We start from the raw sequence: 24323 nt of genomic DNA on the forward strand, positions 1-24323 counted from the left end.
TCAACATGATACCACAGTTCATCAAGAGTAGTGACTGGCGTATTGTGACGAGCCAGTTGCTCGGCCACCATTAACCAGACGTTTTCAATTGTGAGAGATCTGGAGAATGTGCTGGCCAGGGCAGCAGTCGAGCATTTTCTGTATCCAGAAAGGCCCGTATAGGACCTACAACATGCGGTCGTGCATTATCCTGCTGAAATGTAGGGTTTCGCAGAGATCGAATGAAGGTTAGAGCCACGGGTCGTAACACATCTGAAATGTAACGTCCACTGTTCAAAGTGCCGTCAATGCGAACAAGAGATGACCGAGACGTGTAACCAATGGCACCCCATACCATCACGCCAGGTGATACGCCAGCATGTCGATGACGAATACACGCTTCCAATGTGCGTTCACCGCGATATCGCCAAACACGGATGCGACCATCATGATGCTGTAAACAGAACCTGGATTCATCTAAAAAAATGACTTTTTGCCATTCGTGCACACAGGTTCGTCGTTGAGTACACCATCGCAGGCGCTCCTGTCTGTGTGCAGCGTCAAGGGTAACCGCAGCCATGGTCTCCGAGCTGATAGTCCATGATGCTGCAAACGTCGTCGAACTGTTCGTGCAGATGGTTGTTGTCTTGCAAACGTCCCCATCTGCTGATTCGGGCATCGAGACATGGCTGTACGATCCGTTACAGCCATGCAGGTAAGATGCCTGTCATCTCGACTGCTAGAGATACGAGGCCGTTGAGATCCAGCACGGCATTCCGTATTACTCGCCTGAACCCACCGATTCCATATTCTGCTAACGGTCATTGGATCTCGACCAACGCGAGCAGCAATGTCACGATACCATAAACCGCAATCGCGATAGGCTACAATCCGACCTTTATCAAAGTGGGAAACGTGATGATACGCATTTCTCCTCCTTTCACGAGGCATCACAACAACGTTTCACCAGGCAACGCCGATCAACTGCTGTTTGTGTATGAGAAATCGGTTGGAAACTTTCCTCATGTCAGCACGTTGTAGGTGTCGCCAACGGCGCCAACCTTGTGTGAATGCTCTGAAAAGCTAATCATTTGCATATCACAGCATCTTCTTCCTGTCTGTTAAATTTCGCGTCTGTAGCACGTCATCTTCGTGGTGTAGCAATTTTAATGGTCAGTAGTGTACTTTGCATACTTCCACTCTCTGATGTCATACAGAATAATATTCTGGGGCAACTCAACACTTAGGCAAAAGGTATTCACTGCTCAATAGAAAGTAGCTAGAATAAAGTGTGGGGTTCATAGTCGCACATCTTGTAGGCATCTGTTTAAAAGGTTAGGAATTCTTACAACTGCTTCATAGTACATTTACTCAGTAATGAAATTTTTTTCTCAACAACATGGACCAGTTTAACATCAACAGCGACATTCACGATTACAATTCCAGAAAAAAGAAAGACCTTCACTATACTTTGCTTAACCTATCTTTGGCACAGAAAGGGGTAAAGTATGCTGCTATAAAACTTTTTGATAAATTACCAGATGAAATAAAATGTCTGACAGACAGCAGTAATAGTTTCAAAAACAAATTGAAATCATACCTCCTTCACAACTCATTCTATATGAAACGGCCCCTTAGAAAAATTAATTAATTACTGTGCTGATAAAAGTCTTACATTATTTGATTTTCAAACAGCTGAGCAGAACTGAACGTACTCAGACATTTCGCTCTTTACCTATTCTGATCAACAGTAAACTGACACACAATATTTTTAGCGCAACGCAATCTGACTTTTAATAATCCCTACAAAAGAATGCCCTGACTAACAATAACCTATACCTTTCACAAATCTCTTACCTCACATCGTTACTCAAACTACTGCAATACAGCGAGCGCCAATACTGCCAGCTAAATAAAAGATTCAAACTACTGAAGGCACTAACTACTGATAGGCATAGTTAGCAAATGAAAGATTTTGATAGAACAAACAATGTATTTACCTTAATAGTGTTCAAAAGTCATTATATATATATATATATATATATATATATCAGTTCATGACATCCAATCCTACAAATTTCCTTTTTCTGACGGACACACGTCCAGATCGTCCGCTTTCAAAACTCTGCCATCTTTCTCTCCCCACATCCACCACTGCTGGCGGCTCACCTCCAACAGCGCAACGCTACGCGCTGTTAACAGCCGAACTGCCCAACACTACAATAGCGAATATTACAACAATGCTAACCAGCCACAGACTGCACACAGCACAGCCAGAGATTTTCATACAGAGCGCTACGTGGCGTTACCAATATAAAAACCTAAACAGCCTACTTACATATACCGTAGATGAATTCTTGAATACGAGTAAATAAATCTGGAGATATAATATATGCATTTTGTGCCATTTAAGGGAATGGGGTAGATAATAGAAATATTTAGGTACAACACTATAATGTAAAAAAAAAAAAATACCTTGTTTCCTGTGCGCATTTCTTGTGCGTTTGACACGTTCCACATCATAACGGTTTTTCCGTGCTATTGATCAATGGAACACGTATCTAACTAACTGACTAGCGATGCTGCTTGTTAGAGCCGCCGCCTGACGTGTGTTGTGGCGCTGTCCGCAGGCGCTGCTTTGGGCGGTGCTGCTGGCTGCGAGCGTCAGCGGCGGCCAGGAGGCGGAATGCGTGGGCGGCTGCCCGCAGGGGTCCCGGCGAGAGGGCCGCTCCCTCGACCTGCTGTCGGGACTCACTGGCTTTCTGGGCGGGGGCGACGACGAGGCCGGCGCCCCGGACCCGCTCAAGTACCCCATCTGGAAGGTCCACAAGTACCATGGCATCGACCTCCGGCCCGTGCAGGTCGTCGACGTCCGGTCGCCCTACAAGCCACCCGAGCCCAAGCAGGTCAGTTTCTTCAACCATCTTCACACTGATGTTGTTGCTATCACCACCCGAAGGCTGTACTGCGGAAATCTTTTCATGTCTATAAATTGTAGTAGCTCACAAGAAAAAACCGGACAAGTGCAAGCAGGACTCGCTCTCTGAGTGTTCCTTCCGTACGAACGTAATTCTGTATATAGGTAGTTAATCTATAGGTTTGCGAGTATCAGAATATGTAACATAAATGGCCTACCCTCTGATTTGCATTGACATAGAAGCTTAAATTTTTTACGTGGCCAAGGGACCGTAGACTTTAGTATCGGACGTAAATTTTAACTTTCTATCTGTTAGCGCCGACCCAGAAAGAACTGTTGACGATGTTGTCTCCCTCAACAGACATGGTGTTTTACAGCAAACTTCGCAGCATCCGATCCATAGACTGGACTCAATACTGAGAGACTTTTTCTTGAATTTATTTTTTTTATTTTCTCGCGAAAAGATTAAAAGATGTGACAAACAGTTTCCGTTGCCTACTACTGCAGTACGTAAAGCGTTACTGTTGTATTTCTGTACGAGTAAAACATAGTGCCTCAGTATTAATGACAACTGAAACAAAAAATTTTCTTACTGGCCCTTAGAACCAGTCAGTTTCCTGGTTCTAATAAATTCTGTATTTGCTAATAATTTCTAATATTTGCCTCATTAATCTACGGTTCTAAATACCTAGTCAATTTTTTAGATATAAATAAGTTGTGTACGAAAAGAGGTACATCTACATCTACAAGCACACTCCATAAGCATTGTATTGTGCGTGGCGGAGGTTACATTGCACCATCACTGGTTGTTTTGTTTCTTGTTCCCCTCGCAAAAAGAGTGAGGGAAGAACGACTATCTATTTGCTTTCGTACAAGCTCTAATTTCTCTTGTCTATCTTCGCACTCCTTACGTGAAATGTACGTTGGCGGCAGCAGGATCGTTCCGCAGTCAGCCTCAACTGCCGGTTCTCTAAATTTTCTCAACGGTGCTTCGCGAAAAGAATGTCGCCTTCCCTCCAGGGATTCCCACTTGACTTCACGAAGCATGTCGGTAGTACTCGCGTGTTGATCGAACCTACCAGTAGGAAACCTAATAACTCGTCTCTGAATTGCTTCGACGTCTTTCTTTAACCCTGCCTCGTGGGGATCCCAAATACCTGAGCAGCACCCAAGAATGGGTCGCACTAGTCTTTTATGTGCTGTTTCCTATAGACGAGTTACACTTCCTAAAATTCTCCCAATAAACCGTCGTCGACCATTAGCCTTCCCTACTACCGATCTTACGTGCTAGATCCATTTCATATCGCTTTGAAGAGTTACGCCTAGGTATTTCATCGACGCTGCTGTGCCAAGCAGCACACAACCAATACTGTACTCAAATATAACACAGTTGTTTTTCCTACTTCTCTGCATTAAATTAGGTTTTTCTACATTCAGGGCTAGCTGCCATTCACGACACGAAATATTAATTCTGTCTGAGTCCATGTCATCCTGTATCTTCCTACAGTCAGAGAACGACGACAACTCATACGCTACAGCATCATCAGCAAAAGACCATAATTTGCTGCTAACTCTGTCAGATCGATTTTTATATAGAGAATAAGAGGGATTATATCACACTATCCTGGGGTACTCCTTTACTTATTTATTTAGCGTATGATACATAACAATCACAATAACATATAAAACACAGTACCACACACATTAAAATACAGTTTAGATCTTTATACCTAAGCCATTGATCCAATCAACCACTTCGGAAGTTACCAGGTTAGAATCCACTAGACTTCCAGGGAAGGCACGGAGTGGGCAGTCCACTGCTATATGCCTCATTGTTAGCGGAACGTCAGCACAGTCACAGTATGGGGTGTCCACCCAACCCCATTTATAAAGAATCGAAGCACTTCTTCCCACACCACATCTGAAACGGATAAGCCTGCTCCAAAGGTGTCTTGGCAAGCCCAAACCATTGAGTCTTACTGTTATATCTTCAACTTTCGAGATACCCTGTAGAGCAGAAGATGTCCATTCTTTCCGCCAGCTGTCTTTGGGGTCGAAATGGTTGCTTAACAATTCCATGGCCGTTTTACATGCCGGTTTACAGGACTTCAACCTGGATCACATCTTCGTGAATTGGGAGTGACGAGTTATTCAGTACTGTTGACCACAGATGACCAAGATGTTTTGACTTCTGATGTGAGGAGGTGGTATTTTACACAACACCGGCAGCCATTGGACTGGAGTAGCAAGCAATGTTCCAAATATGATACGCATAGTGTGACGAAATTGAACGTCCACAAGGTGAGTATGGCAGCTATTAAGCCAAACTGCAAAGCAGTACTCTGCTGAGGAATAGACGAGTGCTAGAGCAGATGTTCTCAATGCGTTGGCGTCAGCTCCTCATGATGTACCAGCTAGACGCTGAAGAAGGTTATTACGGCTCTAAAATTGGGGTACTCCTGAGGATTCCCATCTCTCTGACGAAGACTTGCCGCCGAGGATAACGTACTGGGTTCTATTGCTTATGAAGTCTTCGAGCCGCTGCAGTAGGGTACTGTGTCAAACGCTTTCCCGACATCTCGTTATATGGACTCTGCATGTCGCCCAGCGACCATGGTTCGCAGGATACCGTGCGAGAAAAGAGCAAACTGAGTTTCACACGAGCGATGCTTTGTAAATCCGCGCTGATCTCTGGACAAAAGCTTATTTGTCTAAAAGAAATTTATTACATTCTAACGCAGTGCTCAGCAATTGTACAGCATACCGATGTTAAGGATAAAATGAAATGATCGTATGGCATGTATTGGCCGGGATATCCCCTTCGGGATTCGGCCGCCGTATTGTAAATCCTTTTTAGTTGACGCCACTTCGGCGACTTGCGTGTCAATGATGATGAAAGACACACAAGACCCAGTCCCCTGCCGGGAATCGAACCCGGGCCCCCTTGTGTGGTAGACGGTAACGCTACCCGCTGCGCTACAGAGGCGGACGATGTTAAGGATATTCCTCTGTAATGACGCGGGCCCGTTCTTTTTCCTTTCTTACAAGCGGCAGTCATCTGCGCTTTTCTCCAGTCGCTTGTGACTTGCGCTGGGCTAGAGATTCGCGGTAAGCTAAGTAGGGGGCCACTGCCACAGGATACTCTCTGCAAAAGCAAACTGAGATTCCATCCGGACCTGGCGACTTGTTTTCAGCTCTTTCAGTTTTTATTTGATTCTTCTCACAAATGAGAGATTCGGCACTTAGAGCGTAGTTACATGTCCGTTTGACTCACGGAAAGCGTCGTGGAAATGTTGGAAACCAAAAGCTGACACATGCTTGAAGATAGATGTCACCTATCCCGCGAAAGCACCTCTACATAGCTTCAAGAGCCAGTGTTACACGAAGAAAGTAAGAATATACTACAACCCCCTACGTGTCGCTCACGTAGGCAACGCGAAGACACGTTCAGACTAATTGCAGCGCTCACAGAAACCTTACTTCTTCCTGCGGTCCATATGCAAATGGAATGCTGTGAGACTCTAGTAGCCCCTGTGTGGTACAATAACGAGTACCCTCAGCCATGCACTTCACAGTGGTTTGCAGAGTATCAATATAGACGTAGAATTCGTACGGCATGGTTCCGAAAGTTACATTACAGGCCGAGAAATCTATATTACTGAACGGCTAATTCGGTTCATGGTTGATGGTCCGTGGTCCAAAATTCCTGTTGCAGGTTGCCTATATAACGGCTTCCAGGGGTAAAGAAAATTTGATTTTGAATATTTCTTATAATTACAGGGCGAATTTAAAAATTTGAAATGCTGTCGTAATATACTCATTAGGAGGTACAATCTTATTGTAATATTTAACGCAGTCAGACAAATATTACAGTGAGAAACGTCGTATACGTGTTGAGGAGGAGGAGCAGGAGGTGATTCGTGTTCAATGTTCAGTCGAAATCGGGGTCGTTAGAGACGGAGCACAAACTCGGATTAGGAAAGGATGGAGAAGGAAAGCGGCCGTGCCCTTTCGAAGGAACCATTCCGGCATTTGCCTTAAGCGATTTAGGGAAATCGCGGAAAACCTAAATGTGGATGACCAGACGCGGGTTTTTACCATCGTCTTCCCGAAAGCGAGTCCATTGTGCTAACCATTGCACGTTTATATCTTGAGGCTCTGTAACTCATGACGCAGACTATATTCACCTAGCCTTTTTGAGAACGTGAGCACTTAGTGAACAGTAACAAACTTTACACATCATTTCAAATTTTTACGAAACATTTTCTCTGTGACACCCCGTTCCCCACACACAAAGTGACGGAAAGGGAAAACGTTTATCGCTTACTACATTTTTACAGTTCATGCATTAAAGCTGCCGCATAAGGAATGACGCTTTAATTTATTTCTTCTTTACTATTAACTCTATTTACAATGCGTTTTGCAGACAGTATCCACATATGATTACTATTTGATGTCGAACTGTACAAGATGATGTCGTTTTCCTCAGCAGCATCACAGATTTAGGAGTCTGCGACATTTGGTTCCGCTGAAGATCAACATACATTTACCTTGTGGCTTGAATCTGACAAGGTTATGCATAAATTATACAAACATATCGACGTTCATTCTTCTCTTCTGAGTCGGCTTAATCACACTTCCTGGCAGCAGATTTTTCCACATCAGCGGCTTTTTCTTACGCCTTTGAATAAGATCATTAGGGGGGATGATTGTGCCAATAGTGTCACCACAAGGCAAGAGGGTGGCAATTTCCCCGTGCTCTTTAGCGAATATGTGAAAGTACTTATCCCCTTTTTTCGCCAAAACTGACGGTTCCTAATGGAGATTCTCCTGCACCCTTTTGCATCAACATTTTTATTTCCAGAATGAGATTTTCACTCTGCAGCGGAGTGTGCGCTGATATGAAACTTCCTGACCTTTGCCTTCCGCGGACAAGTGCTCTACCAACTAAGCTACCCAAGCACGACTCAGGCCCCGTCCTCACAGCTTTACTTCCGTCAGTACCCGAGTTCGAGTCTCGGTCCGGCACACAGTTTTAATGTGCCAGGAAGTTTCAACATTTTTATTCTTTGGTGACAATTAATGGAATTGCATTCATCAAAAATTGCTCTGAGTTTTTGAAAATGATCGTTTAAAATTAACTTTTTTAATTTCTATGCCCAAGCAGTGTTCAATCTTGGCACTTTTCTTTTTGAAACGTCCGGGCTTATGGTTGAAAAAAATTTCAACCGCCACATCCCAGCCTTTCGTCGCACTAACCGTTGCTGATGGTGTTTTCAGTACAATATCGGTAAACCTTAAATTACAAAACTTTGGATGTGATTGAATAACTAACATTACGCATTCTGAAAATACGAGCACGTAGATCAAATGGTTCAAATGGCTCTGAGCACTATGGGACTTAACATCTGAGGTCATCAGTCCCCTAGAACTTAGAACTAGTTAAACCTAACTAACCTAAGGACATCACACAAATCCATGCCCGAGGCAGGATTCGAACCTGCGACCGTAGCGATCACACGGTTCCAGACTGAGGCGCCTAGAACCGCTCAGCCACAGCGGCCGGCAGCACGTAGATCGTTTTGTTGTTCAGTAGTGAGAGTGGGTTTACCACCAAAAGTGTATTTAAATGTACAATCCGGGAAGAGATAAATTTGTCACTTGCCTGAAGAACGGAAATCTTGCTTCATTTCGCCTCTTTGATCGCCTTGGATAAGGATTGCTGTGTCCATGTACCCCTGCTCTTCAACTGGTTGCCATCAGACTTATCTTCTTTTGCCATTATTGAAAATCTGCAAGGAAGAAACCATACTGTAGCATTCATTCTGAATTGTTATTAACGTGTTTGTGACATGGCGCAGCTGGCTACAACAGTGTTTGGTGGTACGGCACGCCTGGCAGTACACGGGCCGCACCATCATACAGTTTTTTTTTTTTTATATAAACAATGTATCGTAATCGCATCAATATTTACATTACGCAAAAATGTATCCGCTACTACAGTCTAGGTAGCTGTTTGATGAAATATTAACAATCAAATAATAAAATATGGTTGTTAGCTAAGAAAATAGATGCTACGAACCTGGAGTAAAAATAACAACACAGAATCCAGCTTCGTTTTACTCTAGCAAATGACGGCTTACACTCAAGGCCACATTGTTCTCCACTCCTCCAAACGTCCTAACTCTTGGGAACTTCCTACAGTGCGTTTCGCTCCCATCTACCGGAAGCTACGCTTATTAAGCTCACAATAAAAGATACGCCATAACACCAACAGGGCCATAGCTCCCTCAGATATATTATCACTGAATGTACCTGAAAAAATTTATCATTGTACAATGCATACTTCAGGGAAATATGACATCATAAACATTAGGATGTCCCAAAAACCAGCTTTTGCTTAAAACGGAGCGCAAATTACCCAGACTATACTGATCCAGTATTCAAGCACTTGGCAACTTCTGAGAAACTTTAAACATAATTTCAAAGCTTTTAAAAATTTTTCTGGCTTACATACTTAATGTCAAATATTTAACATATTAAGTCATTTGTGGAGTAATAAGAGGTTTGAAGCTGTTTCATACACGACAGTTCGATTCTTTACAGAATCCAGGGTTTACTGGTTTTCCCCTCACCTATGCTGGATGAAAGAACAATCTTGTGTATTCTTCTGAACAAATTTATGTGATAATAGAATAAATAAGCTCTCGGTCACAAATATTAAGTCGAAATTGACTAGGTTTCGACGCTACTATGAGCGTCGTCTACAGAATTAGACTAACTGTTCTAAAACATATTAAGTATATAATACATTAAGAAAATTAAAGTTTATACTGACTGGAAAAAGATGCAGTACGTCATGACGTCGCCTTTCCGGCTTAGATCTTTTTTTAATGTGTGACTCGTAAGTACTGCATCTTTTTCCAGTCAGTACAAACTTTAATTTTATTAATGTGTTATATACTTAATATGTTTTAGTACAGTTAGTCTAATTCTGAAGACGACGCTCATAGTAGCGTCGAAACCTGGTCAATTTTGACTTAATATTTGTGACCGAGGGCTTATTTGTTCTAATATAATTCTGACACAGTCACTGAACCTTAGCAGCTATGTTCAAAGTTTTAAATTTATGTGATGTTGTAATACAGTGAATGAAGATATCACGTCCTGTCTCCGGTTTGCTGGCAGGTTTACCCACCGGCATACGGCCCGCCGGCGTACGGCCCCCCGCAGTACCCGGTGACTGGTTACCAGCCGCCCGCGGGTACCAGCTTCAGTGCCACCTCGGACACTTTCACCGCCTCCGAAGGTGGCTCCAACGGCGACACCAAGTCCGAGTCCAGCTCCGAGAGCGGTTCTGGCAGCTCCGACCTCTCCGTGCTGGACGACCTCGGCGGCCTCGTGGGCCTGCTGGGCGGCGGCGACAGCGGCGGCAGCGGGGGCGGCGGCAGCCCCCTGTCCGCGCTCATCTCGCTGCTCCCACTGATCAACAACCTGGTCAGCCTCAAGAGCGGCAAATTCGGAGGCAGCGGCAACGGCGACGCCAGTGGGGGCTCGCCTCTCGAAGCGCTGGGGTCACTGTCCGGCCTCTTGGAGAGTGCTTCCGGCCCGATCAACAAGAAAGTGCAGGCGGTGCAGGCGGTATCCTCGCTGCTGCCCGTGCTACAGCAACTGAAGCACTCCAAGCCGGTGGGCTTCCGCACCTCGCTGGCCGTCGGCCGAGGTTTCGACCCCAACCGCGTGCGGAGGTCGCCGCAACGTATCTCCAAGCGGTCGCTCCTCCTGCTGCCCAAGAAGTTGGCGGTGCTGGGCGCCATCTCGAAGCTGCAAAAGATTAAATCCGGCAAGAAGGAACCCTTCAGCCTCTTCAACCCCTTCTCTTTCATTCCTGGCCCGTTCGAACTCGTGAAGGAGGGTCTGAAGACGGTGCTGCCGAGCTTCGTCAGTGGACTGCTGGGCTTCGACGACGAGGAGGAGGAGGAGCCGGGACCGCCGGGACCGGCCGGACCGCCGCTCCCGCCGGGGTCCTACCTGGACACCTCGGCACTGCCCGTGCTCCCCGGCCTGCCCCCGATTCCCATCAAGACCGGGCTCTTCGGCTTCGGCTTGCCCCCCAAGTTCATCTTCCAGCCCGTCGCCGGCGGTCAGCCTTACGTGTCCGTACGTTACCCTCAGAACGGAGCCAGCCCCCCGGAAGAGGACACCGGCACGCAGTACGCGGACGGCCCGGTACCGTACTCTGCACCCTACGAATATCCTCCTCAGCCGCCGCCTCCACCGCCACAGTACGGTGCACCGGTGTACAGCCCTCCGGTGTACAGCCCCCCACCGTACGGCGCAGATCAGCTTCCGCGGTCTCCTCCTCCCGAGCCCGATTCCAAGCCGGAGCCGGCCGTCGCGTACCACGCTTCGCAAGTGATCCCCCAGCTCCAGATCCAGATCTCGCCGTACCCTCTGTCCCAGGCACAGCACGACAACGGGTACGGCGCGCCTAGTCCCGGTTACGGTCCGCCCGGCCCCAGCTACGGCCCACCGAGCGCCACGTACGCGCCTCCCCTCGAACCCCCTCCGATGGAGGAACAGTTGGTGTCACAGGAGCAGGAGGTCGAGGTCCCCGAACGTCCGGAGGCGCGTTACCCTCAGGCTGTGCCCCTGGAGCCGTCCACGGAGCCACCTGCACCACCTCAGCTTCCCCCGTCGCCGGCACCGTATCCACCTGCTCCGCCACCACCGCCGTATCCACCTGCGGGTCTCCCCCACCAGCCGTTCTCCCCTCCTGACTCGTATGGCAGCAACTTGGATTACTCGCCGCCGAGCTTCAGCCACGATGGCGGCTACGCTCCACAGCAGTTCGGACCGGACGACGGTACCTACTACCCCGGCCCCAGCCTGCCGTACTCTGCAAACGAGATCCACGACCCTCTGGCCTCCCCGTCGGAAGTCAGCTCCTTTGCGGCCTTCCGCAACTCTCAGCCTTACAGCCCAGAAATCTTCAACTCGGAAGATAGCTTCGTGGTAAGTACCTAATGCTTTATTCACCACCATGTGCCTCACAGCTTCCGCATCTACATATACATAAATACTCCACTGTACAGCGCATGACGCAGAGTACATTGTATCAATATTATCAGCTCTTTTTCCAGCCCGCATCTCGTGGTCGTGCGGTAGCGTTCTCGCTTCCCACGCCCGGGTTCCCGGGTTCGATTCCCGGCGGGGTCAAGGATTTTCTCTGTCTCGTGATGGCTGGGTGTCGTGTGATGTCCTTAGGTTAGTTAGGTTTAAGTAGTTCTAGGGGACTTATGACCATAGATGTTAAGTCCCATAGTGCTCAGAGCCATTTGAACAGTTTTTTAGTTCTTTTTCCTATTCCATTGCATACTGACTAAGGGAAGAATGACTATCACTCTCGTATTTTTCTCATGATGGCTACGCAGGTTGTATATTTGTGGTAGCATAAAGGTCACACATCCTGTTCGAAAGCGGATTCGTTAAATTTACTTTACAGAGTTTCATTTTTGTTATGAAGATTTTCATTTAACTTCACAGAGCATCTCTTTTGCAATTTCGTACAGCCTATACTGACGTGTTACGGTCATCGCAGCGCATCTGTGAATACATTCGGTGTCTGCTGTCGTGCATACTTGATGAAGAAATGGTGGAGCAGTACCAAAGAAATGGTTCGACCTGCCTCTTGTTCGCGATTTCCTTTACAGAGTCAGCCAACAACTCTAAGTCAGGCATTAGCCTTCCCTGTAACAGATTTTGCATGTTCAAGTCATTTTAGGCTGATTTTATAGTGTTACTCCTAAATGTTCAAAGGATGTTAGGTCCTCCAGATAGTCACTTCTAACAATGTAATCCGATATAATCGGTTTTTTGTGAGTACTATCATGTGTTTATACAGTGGCGGAAATACACTGGTGTGCAAAAGTTAAGGACGAAAGTAACTTTCCCATGACGTGTCTTTGCCAAGTAACATAGCACGGTAGAAAGAACTGCTACAGTATAGTACAGAAGACAACTGAAAGAAACACGCAATGACACGAAGAGAACTGGTAGTTTCATTCAAAGACTATAAATTCACAGAAGTCAGAGCGATTCACGGTGCTCCCCTGGGCATTACAAAAGGTCGGACATGTTTCTTAATATTGGGTATGATCACCGTGGACGGCAAAGAATACTCCGTAACATGCTCTCATGACGACACAAGATTAGTAACGAGTTCTCGTGGTAGGGCATTCCATTCCGCCGGCCGAAGTGGCCGTGCGGTTAAAGGCGCTGCAGTCTGGAACCGCAAGACCGCTACGGTTGCAGGTTCGAATCCTGCCTCGGGCATGGATGTTTGTGATGTCCTTAGGTTAGTTAGGTTTAACTAGTTCTAAGTTCTAGGGGACTAATGACCTCAGAAGTTGAGTCCCATAGTGCTCAGAGCCATTTGAGCCATTCCATTCCTTTTCCGGTTTAGTTGATAACTGTTGGGTGGTCGTTGATGTACGTGGACGTGCTTCAATAGGTCTTCCTATCACATTCCACACGTGCTCGATGAGATTTAAGTGGGGGGTATGGGCACGCCACTCCATTTGCCGTATATTCTTGCGTTCCGAGAGCTCCTCCACCTTTGCTATTCGATATGGTCGCTCACTGTCATCCATAAAAATGACGTCAGTGCCGAATCCACTTGGAAAGTTGTCACGGCGAAGGACGACCGTGTCACGATAACATTGACCAGTGAGTGTGTCGTGAGCAGTACACCCATGCAACATTATGCCTCCCCACACCCGAACACCGGGATCACTAAAATGGTCATGTTCGACAACGTTCCTGGGTACATTACATGTTCCCATTTCTCGGTGGAACATGCAGCATCGTCGAACATGATCAGTTACAGCAACGAGTATTACGTGAGTAATCTAGTAATACATTACAGCCCCCTATGTATGGCTCCCATAGGGGCCGCGAAGGTACGTTCACATTACAACGCGCCCAGAGGCATTTTCGCAGACATTCTTCTCGCTCTCCATACGCGACTGGAACTGGAAGTAGCCAGTACCATGCACATCACTTGTGTTTTAAGCTGTGTTCCCCTAAATGCACAAAATAGTGATTAACTGAGTCCGTCACCCGACAAGAACACAAGTTCATGTCTGTGTATATCCAAACATGTTTCACCAGAAATCTGGTTTTGTCAGTTGTCGTTTATTTATTCATTCTTCGATTCTATTTTATCTTTCCTGTATCTGTCTTCCGTTTTCACTCACAGGTCTCTACTATATGCAGCAATGAGCCTACTTTTCTTCATTAGTGATGCTAATAATGGTTTTCACCTGGTTTTGTAATGAAATCTGGCACTTATTAAAATATGCTGGGTTCTTATGCCGTGGTCGAATGAATTTATTGAAGGAAACATACGTTTATTCTCAATATGGGGAGATCGTCTTCAGATGGTGTTGTATTGCCTATAATGGGAGTCAGAAGAAATTTATCCAAGAGCAAGCCAAATTTAAAAGAATGCAAAATCCCCAAGATTGGCGAAGTTTCACAGAAACTCGAAATTTAGAACTTCAGTGCGAGATCCTGTTAAGAATTTCCCCAATGAAATCTGGCAACAAATCCACATGGATTCTGATCGTATGTAAAGAACACAAGTGGCAAGAGACAATCAGTACCTTCAAAGTACCTTCACTGCACGATACCGATGGCAATGTTACCGGCGACAGCGCCACAAAGGCGGAGTTATTTAATGTGGTTTTCTGAAATATCTTCATCAAGGAAGACGAAGTAAACATGCCAGAACTCAAATCAAGAACAACTGCCATCATGAGTGACATAGAAGTAGATCTTCTCGGTTTAGCAAAGCAACTTAAATCAATAAAGACAAGTCTTCCTGCCTATACTGTATACCAATAAGTTCCTGATGTAATAGCCCAGACTTAGCAATCATACAAAACCGATCGCTCGACCTACAGACTGGAAAGTTGCACAGATCGCACCGAATATATAATTTTTAAAAAAAATAGCAGTATTCCGCTGAATTACAGAACCATATCAATGAGGTCGATTTGCAATAGGATTTTGGAACATATACTGCGTTCGAACATTATAAATAACCTCGAAGAAAACGATATTGGCACATAGTTACCACAGTTCCAGAAAGTATCGCTCGTGTGCAACATAACTAGCCTTTTATTCTCATGAAGTAATGGTTGCTAACGGCAGGGGATATCAGACTGACTCCGTATTTCTAGATTTCCAGAAGGCTTTTGATATCGTTCCTCACAAGCGGTTTTTGATCAAATTACGTGCCTATGGAGTATCGTCTCATTTGTACGACTGGTTTAATGATTTCCTGTCAGAAAGGTCACAGTTTGTAGTAACTGACGGAGAGCCACCGAGTGAAACAGAAGTGATATCTGGTGTTCCCCAAGGAAGTGTTTTGGCCCTCTGTAGTTCATAATCAATGTACGTGATTTAGGAGACAACCTGGGCAGCCATCTACATCTACATCTACATTTATACTCCGCAAGCCACCCAACGGTGTGTGGCGGAGGGCACTTTACGTGCCACTGTCATTACCTCCCTTTCCTGTTCCAGTCGCGTGTGGTTCGCGGGAAGAACGACTGTCTGAAAGCCTCCGTGCGCGCTCTAATCCCTCTAATTTTACATTCGTGATCTCCTCGGGAGGTATAAGTAGGGGGAAGCAATATATTCGATACCTCATCCAGAAACGCACCCTCTCGAAACCAGGCGAGCAAGCTACATCGCGATGCAGAGCGCCTCTCTTGCAGAGTCTGCCACTTGAGTTTATTAAACATCTCCGTAACGCTATCACGGTTACCAAATAATCCTGTGACGAAACGCGCCGCTCTTCTTTGGATCTTCTCTATCTCCTCCGTCAACCCGATCTGGTACGGATCCCACACTGATGAGCAATACTCAAGTATAGGTCGAACGAGTGTTTTGTAAGCCACCTCCTTTGTTGATGGACTACATTTTCTAAGCACTCTCCCAAGGAATCTCAACCTGGTACCCGCCTTACCAACAATTAATTTTATATGATCATTCCACTTCAAATCGTTCCGCACGCATACTCCCAGATATTTTACAGAAGTAACTGCTACCAGTGTTTGTTCCGCTATCATATAATCATACAATAAAGGATCCTTCATTCTATGTATTCGCAATACATTACATTTGTCTATGTTAAGGGACAGTTGCCACTCCCTGCACCAAGTGCCTATCCGCTGCAGATCTTCCTGCATTTCGCTACAATTTTCTAATGCTGCAACTTCTCTGTATACTACAGCATCATCCGCGAAAAGCCGCATGGAACTTCCGACACTATCTACTAGGTCATTTATATATATTGTGAAAAGCAGTGGTCCCATAACACTCCCCTGTGGCACGCCAGAGGTTACTTTAAGGTCTGTAGACGTCTCTCCATTGATAACAACATGCTGTGTTCTGTTTGCTAAAAACTCTTCAATCCAGCCACACAGCTGGTCTGATATTCCGTAGGCTCTTACTTTGTTTATCAGGCGACAGTGCGGAACTGTATCGAACGCGTTCCGGAAGTCAAGAAAAATAGCATCTACCTGGGAGCTTGTATCTAACATTTTCTGGGTCTCATGATCAAATAAAGCGAGTTGGGTCTCACAGGATCGCTGTTTCCGGAATCCATGTTGATTCCTACATAGTAGATTCTGGGTTTCCAAAAACGACATGATACTCGAGCAAAAAACATGTTCTAAAATTCTACAACAGATCGACGTCAGAGATATAGGTCTATAGTTTTCTTCTTAGATCGTTTGCAGTTTATGCTGTCATTTACTGTCTAACAAAGTAGTCAGAAGATCAAAACCAAATGCAAAATGATTTAGATAAGATATCTGTATGGCGCGGAATGTGCCGTAAATAATAAAAAGTTTGAGATCATCTAAATGGAATCCGCTAAATTTCAGTTACACAGTAAATCATACAGCTCTAAAGGTTGTCAGTTCAACTAAATACCCAGGGATTACAATTACGAACAACTTAAATTGGAACGATCACACAGATAACGTTGTGGGGAGGGCGAACCAAATAGTGCCCATTATTGGGAGAACACTTAGAAGAGGTAACAAATGCACTAAAGAGGCTGCCTACACTACACTTGTCGGTTCTCTGTTTGAGAACTGCTGTGCAGTGTGGAATCCTTAACAAATAGGATTGACAGAGACAGCAAAAAAGTTCAAAGAAGAGCAGCTCGTTTTGTACTATCGCGAAATACGGGAGGAAATACACTCCTGGAAATTGAAATAAGAACACCGTGAATTCATTGTCCCAGGAAGGGGAAACTTTATTGACACATTCCTGGGGTCAGATACATCACATGATCACACTGACAGAACCACAGGCACATAGACACAGGCAACAGAGCATGCACAATGTCGGCACTAGTACAGTGTATATCCACCTTTCGCAGCAATGCAGGCTGCTATTCTCCCATGGAGACGATCGTAGAGATGCTGGATGTAGTCCTGTGGAACGGCTTGCCATGCCATTTCCACCTGGCGCCTCAGTTGGACCAGCGTTCGTGCTGGACGTGCAGACCGCGTGAGACGACGCTTCATCCAGTCCCAAACATGCTCAATGGGGGACAGATCCGGAGATCTTGCTGGCCAGGGTAGTTGACTTACACCTTCTGGAGCACGTTGGGTGGCACGGGATACATGCGGACGTGCATTGTCCTGTTGGAACAGCAAGTTCCCTTGCCGGTCTAGGAATGGTAGAACGATGGGTTCGATGACGGTTTGGATGTACCGTGCACTATTCAGTGTCCCCTCGACGATCACCAGTGGTGTACGGCCAGTGTAGGAGATCGCTCCCCACACCATGATGCCGGGTGTTGGCCCTGTGTGCCTCGGTCGTATGCAGTCCTGATTGTGGCGCTCACCTGCACGGCGCCAAACACGCATACGACCATCATTGGCACCAAGGCAGAAGCGACTCTCTTCGCTGAAGACGACACGTCTCCATTCGTCCCTCCATTCACGCCTGTCGCGACACCACTGGAGGCGGGCTGCACGATGTTGGGGCGTGAGCGGAAGGCGGCCTAACGGTGTGCGGGACCGTAGCCCAGCTTCATGGAGACGGTTGCGAATGGTCCTAGCCGATACCCCAGGAGCAACAGTGTCCCTAATTTGCTGGGAAGTGGCGGTGCGGTCCCCTACGGCACTGCGTAGGATCCTACGGTCTTGGCGTGCATCCGTGCGTCGCTGCGGTCCGGTCCCAGGTCGACGGGCACGTGCACCTTCCGCCGACCACTGGCGACAACATCGATGTGCTGTGGAGACCTCACGCCCCACGTGTTGAGCAATTCAGCGGTACGTCCACCCGGCCTCCCGCATGCCCACTATACGCCCTCGCTCAAAGTCCGTCAACTGCACATACGGTTCACGTCCACGCTGTCGCGGCATGCTACCAGTGTTAAAGACTGCGATGGAGCTCCGTATGCCACGGCAAACTGGCTGACACTGACGGCGGCGGTGCACAAATGCTGCGCAGCTAGCGCCATTCGACGGCCAACACCGCGGTTCCTGGTGTGTCCGCTGTGCCGTGCGTGTGATCATTGCTTGTACAGCACTCTCGCAGTGTCCGGAGCAAGTATGGTGGGTCTGACACACCGGTGTCAATGTGTTCTTTTTTCCATTTCCAGGAGTGTATCACGGATATGATACGCGAGTAGGGGAGGCAGCCATTAGAACAAAGGCGGTTTTCGTTGCCGCAAGATCTTTTCACGTAATCTCAGTCACCAACTTTCTCCTCCGAATATGAAACATTGTGTTGACGTCCACCTACAAGGGAAGAAATGATCATCGAAATAAAATAAGAGAAACCAGACCTCGTGCTGAAAAACTGAATGTTTGTTTTTCCCGTGCGCTGTCCGAGAGTGTAACGGTAGAGAAATAATGTGAAAGTGGTTCGACGACCCCTCTGCCAGGAAATTAAATGTGAATTGCAAAATAAACATGTAGATATGTATGAAAGGGGGGGGGGGGGCGGGGAAGATTCTAAACTGACCGTTTATGATATACCCGATTCGGTGACACTGAAGATGTGTTGTGAGGCAAATATTAAATTTTGTAGGAGATACACAGAACTCATTGTGTCTCAAGGAGTGATAACTATCCCCTCAATATTTTTTGGATGTAGCCTGTTTCGATACCCAAGACGTAAGCACATTTTATCTTTGAAAAAAAAAAGAAAGAATAAAAAAAACTACATTCGGACGGAGGAGATCAGTGACTGACGTATTGTGAACTCCCTTCAGTTTCAGGCACAGTCACATTCTGTCACGCAATCGTTACCTGTTTCGGCTTACAACGGCAATCTCCACATTATAAGGTCGCCACCATTATACTGTCCTTGGTCACAGTCTCGTAGTTCTTTAACTCTTGGTTCGGGAAATCGAATGCAGCTGTCTTAGGCTGCGATCATTGTAGCACCGACGTTGGGGAATTCCACCGACTAGCGACATCGGCTAATCTTTACAAATTAATATGCCAGTACGCGCGCCGTCTCAGTGCAGCCAATCTCATCCCCCGAACGTAAAGATTTCGGACGAAAATCGGTGAAATTCAAATCAGTTTGTTTCTTCGGTCAAATCGGCCGACGTTTCCACACGAAAAAGATGGATTGTGAGATATTTTTAAGTTTAGTAGAAGAAAGGAGGAGTTTGTAGCATTCTGGGGTTGAGAAAATAATATAACAGGGGTACGTCTCGGAATATAAGGTCTGAAATCGCTACTTTATTCGAAACCACATGTTTCGAACAATTCAAAAATTTCATAAAAATTCACTGAACATAGCCTTACTCTGAGGTGACAAAAGTAATGGGGTACCTCCCAATATTGTGCCGCACCTAGTTTTGCCCGCTTAGTGCAGAAACTGTTCGTGTCATGGACTCAACAAGTTGTTCGAAGCCTCCTGCAGAAATATTGAGCCAGGCTGTCTCTATAGCCATCAATAATTGCTTAAGTGCTGCGGTTGCGGGATTTTGTGCACGAACTGACCTCACAATTACGTCCCACAAATGTCAAAAATGGCTCTGAGCACTATGGGACTCAACTGCTGTGGTCATTAGTCCCCTAGAACTTAGAACTACTTAAACCTAACTAACCTAAGGACATCACACACATCCATGCCCGAGGCAGGATTCGAACCTGCGACCGTAGCAGTCGCACGGTTCCGGACTGTGCGCCTAGAACCGCGAGACCACCGCGGCCGGCCACAAATGTCGATGGGATCCATGTCGGGCGACTTGGGTGCCCAAATCATTCGCTCAAATTGTCCAGAATGTACTTCAAACCAGTTGCGAACAATTGTGGCCCGGTGCCATGGTGCATTCTCGTCCACAATCATATTAGGCACTTCAGTCTGGAACCGCTCGACCTCTACGGTCGCAGGTTCGAATCCTGCCTCGGGCATGGATGTGTGTGATGTCCTTAGGTTAGTGAGGTTTAAGTAGTTCTAAGTTCTAGGGGACTGATGACCTTAGCAGTTAAGTCCCATAGTGCTCAGAGCCATTTGAACCATTTGAACCACAAAAATTCCATCGTTGAATGGCTGATAATGATCTCCAGGTAGCCGAAATATAACAGTTTCCCGTCAATGATCGGTTCAGTTTGATTCCATGTAAACACAGCCCACACTATTGTGAAACTTGCACAGGGCCTTGTTGACAACCTGGCTCCATGACTTCAAAGGGTTTGGGCCACGCTCGAACCCTACCATCAGCTCCTAGCAATAGAAATCGGTACTCGTATGATCACTCCACGGTTTTCTAGTCGTCTAGGGTCCAACCGATATTGTCACGAGGCTGAGAGAGGCGCTACAGGCGATGGGCAGTTAGCAAAGGCACTCGGGTCGGTCGTCTGCTGATTAACGCCAAATTTCGCAACACTGTCCTAACGGATACATTCGTCGTCCGTCACATTGATTCCTGCGGTTATTTCACGCAGTCTTGCTTGTCTGTTATCACTGACAACTCTACGCAAACGCCGCTGCTCTCCGTCGTTCAGTGAAGGCCGTCGGCCTCTGCGTTGTCCGTGGTGACAGGTAATGCCAAACATTTGGTATTCTCGTCACACTCTTGACACTGTGGATCTCTGAATACTGAATTCAATAACGATTTCCCAAATGGAATGTCCCATGCGTCTAGCTCCAACTGCCGTTCCGTGTTCAAAGTCTGTACATTCCTGCCGTTGTGGCCGACCGGTTCTAGGCGCTTCAGTCCGGAACCACGCGACCGCTACGGTGGCAGGTTCGAACGCTGCCTCGGGCACGGATGTGTGTGCTGTCCTTAGGTTAATTAGGGTTAAGTAGTTCTAAGTTCTAGGGGACTGGTGACCTCAGATGTTAAGTCCCATAGTGCTCAGAGCCATTTTTTTGTAAATTCCTGTCGTGCTGCCACAATCACGTCAGAAACCTTTTCACACGAATCACCTAAATACAAATAACAGTTCCGCCAATGCACCGCCCTTTGTACCTCGTGTACGGTATACTACCGCCACCTGTGTATGCGCATAACGCAATCGCATGATTTTTTTTGTCAGTGCATTGTATATTACGTTGTGCATGTTTGCTGGTTGTGTAGCCGTTTCAGCCTCAAGTCTATACTCAGTGTAGTTACAATCTGTATTGTAAATTTTCTTTCTAGATTATAATTTCAAAAAGTTATGTGTTCAAGTCAGAAAGATGGCGCACGTCAATTCTGATGCTCAAAGTTACTGTAGTGGACCTTTTTTGGGTTGTCATATGCGAAAATTAGCTTTATACGAATTATTGTTACTGTTTACGGGTGTTTAACTGGCAACGGCAAGGAAAATGTTTCTGAAGAGGAGAAATTTGTTAACATCGAGTATATATTTCAGTGTCAGGAAGTCGTTTCTGAAAGCATTTCTATGGAGTGTAGCTATGTATGGAAGTGAAACGTGGACCATAGATAGTTTTAGACGAGAAGAGAATAGAAGCTTTTGAAATGTGGTGCTACAGAAGAATGCTGAAGATTAGATGGGTAGATCACGTAACTAATGAGGAGGCTAATGAGAAGGTATTAAATAGAATTGCAAAGAAGAGGAGTTTGTGGCACAACTTGACTAGAAGAAGGGATCGGTTGGTAGGACATATTCTGAGGCATCAAGGGATCACCAATTTAGTATTGGAGGGCAGCGTGGAGGGTAAAAATTGTAGAAGGAGACCAAGAGATGAATACACTAAATAGATTCAGAAGGATGTGGATTGCAGTAGGTACTGGAAGATGAAGAAGCTTGCACAAGTAGAGTAGCATGGAGAGCTGCATCAAACCAGTCTCTGGACTGACGACCACAACAACAACAACAACAACGGGTGTTTAATGCCGATACGGTGATGATTCTGTTATATGAAGTAGATTGCAAATGTACTGTACTCGTTTCAACTTTTCAGTGCTTAAGGTATTCAGAATATCTTATTCTAAAATACGTGTTTGTCTTTTACACGTATGCTGAATGACAGTCTTTCAAGATAAGCTGGCATACCGCGGTTTTTCCTTCATTTATTTGAAGTTGTACAGAGTGTATACCTTTTTTTTTAATGTCACCATGAATCATCTCGAGTATGTCTTCATCCCCCATATCCGTAAAACCTGTCTAGAATTTCCAGCAGCTGAGGAAAGAGTGCAGAGAACCCGTCAGGTTCTTTTCGAGAGAGAGATAGCTCATTCTCATGTATTCGGCGTCTTTTTAATTGGAAAGTCCACAATGCAGCAGTTGTCTCGAGGCACAGGGGCGTCTACATCTAGACCTACATTCATGCTCTGCAAATCATCGTGAAATGCGTGGCAGAGCGTAGGAATTTTCCCCGTTCGATTCACGCATGGAGCGCGGTAAGAATGGTTGTATAAATGCCTCTGAGCGTGCTGTAATTAATCTAACCTTGTCCTCATCTGCTAAGGGGGCGATGTGTAGGAGCTTGTAGTACGTTCCTGTAGTCATAATTTAAAGCCAGTTCTTGAAACTTCTTAAGTAGGCTTTCTCGGGATCGTATACGTCGACCTCCAAGAGTCTGCCAGTTCAGCTCTTTCAACATCTCCGTGACACTCTCCCGCGGGTCAGACAAACCTGTGAGTAATCGTGCTGCTCTGCTCTGTGTACGTTGAATATCCCCTGTCAGTCTGTTACAGGTTCCACACACTTGGGAAATATTCTAGGATGGATCATGCGAGTGATTTGTGACCAATCTGCTTTGAAGGCTGATTGTACTTCTCCAGTATTCTACCAATGATCCGAAGTCTGCCACCTGCTTTACCCATCATTGAATCTATGTGACCGTTCCATTTTATAACCCTACGAAGTGTTATACCTACGTATTTGTATGAATTTCCCGATCCATTTTATAACCCTACGAAATGTTACACCTAGGTATTTGTACGAATTTCCCGAATCCAATATTGACTCAGTGATGTAGTCACAGGATAATTTTTTTTTTTCGTTTTGTGAAGTGCACAATTTTACACTTCTAAACATTTAAAGAAAGTTGACAATCTTTTCGCCATTTTGAGATCTTATCAAGATCTGACTGGATATTTGTGCATCTTTCATCAGACTACGCCTCACTATAGATAACTGCATCCATCATCTGCGAAAAATCTGAGGTTATTCCTAATGTTGTCCGCAAGGTCAATAGCAAGGGATCCAACGCACTTTCCTAGGATACATCCGAAGTTACCTCTCCATCCGTGACAACATGCTGCGTCCTCATTCAGCCACAAATTTCAGCTAACGCCCCATACTACCGCACTTCTGATAATAAGCGTAGGTTCAAAAAAATGGCTCTGAGCACTATGTGACTTAACATCTGAGGTCATCAATCCCCTAGAACTTAGATCTACTTAAACCTAACTAACCTAAGGACATCACACACATCCATGCCCGAGGCAGAATTCGAACCTGCGACCGTAGCGGTCGTGCGGTTCCAGACTGAAGCACGTAGAACCGCTCCGCTACACCGGCCGACCGAAGGTGTGGTATTGAGTCAAATGCTTTCGGAATTCGAGAGATACTGTCTCTACGTAACTGCCTTGATTGATAGGTTTCAGTATTCCATGAGAGCAAAGTGCGAGTTGGGATTCACACGCTTGATATTTTCGAAATCCGCGCTGGTTGGCATGGAAGAGGTTATCTGTCCGAGATACCTCATTACGTGGCATCCAACTCGCCCAACGGGGCTAAAATAGATACTAGCTTCTTCGATAAAACAGATTCTACCGCAACCTAAGTTCCTTGATCGAACCATAAACTGACGAAGGAGACCGGACTCACTGTGGCCAAGCTGCCGGCCGATATGATCGGGCAACCGCTACCGACGTCGTTTGGTGACCGTTGACGGTGTCACTGTGAACGCAGCGTTA

The 24323-nt window shown here is 46.0% G+C and overlaps 1 protein-coding gene across 1 annotated transcript in view; it reads left to right on the forward strand.

Moving 5' to 3' along the window:
- The window catches only part of LOC126199660 (proline-rich protein 36-like), a 33913-nt gene extending 21990 nt beyond the window's left edge, over nt 1-11923 (forward strand). The window contains exons 2-4 of the mRNA XM_049936588.1: nt 2610-2885; nt 10085-10227; nt 10324-11923. Of these exons, the coding sequence (XP_049792545.1) occupies nt 2610-2885; nt 10085-10227; nt 10324-11923 (2019 nt within the window). The remainder of the gene's footprint in view (nt 1-2609; nt 2886-10084; nt 10228-10323) is intronic.
- Nucleotides 11924-24323: the final 12400 nt, after the last annotated feature.

Source organism: Schistocerca nitens, chromosome 8 (assembly GCF_023898315.1).
Source record: "Schistocerca nitens isolate TAMUIC-IGC-003100 chromosome 8, iqSchNite1.1, whole genome shotgun sequence".
In the NCBI taxonomy this organism is placed as follows: domain Eukaryota; kingdom Metazoa; phylum Arthropoda; class Insecta; order Orthoptera; family Acrididae; genus Schistocerca; species Schistocerca nitens.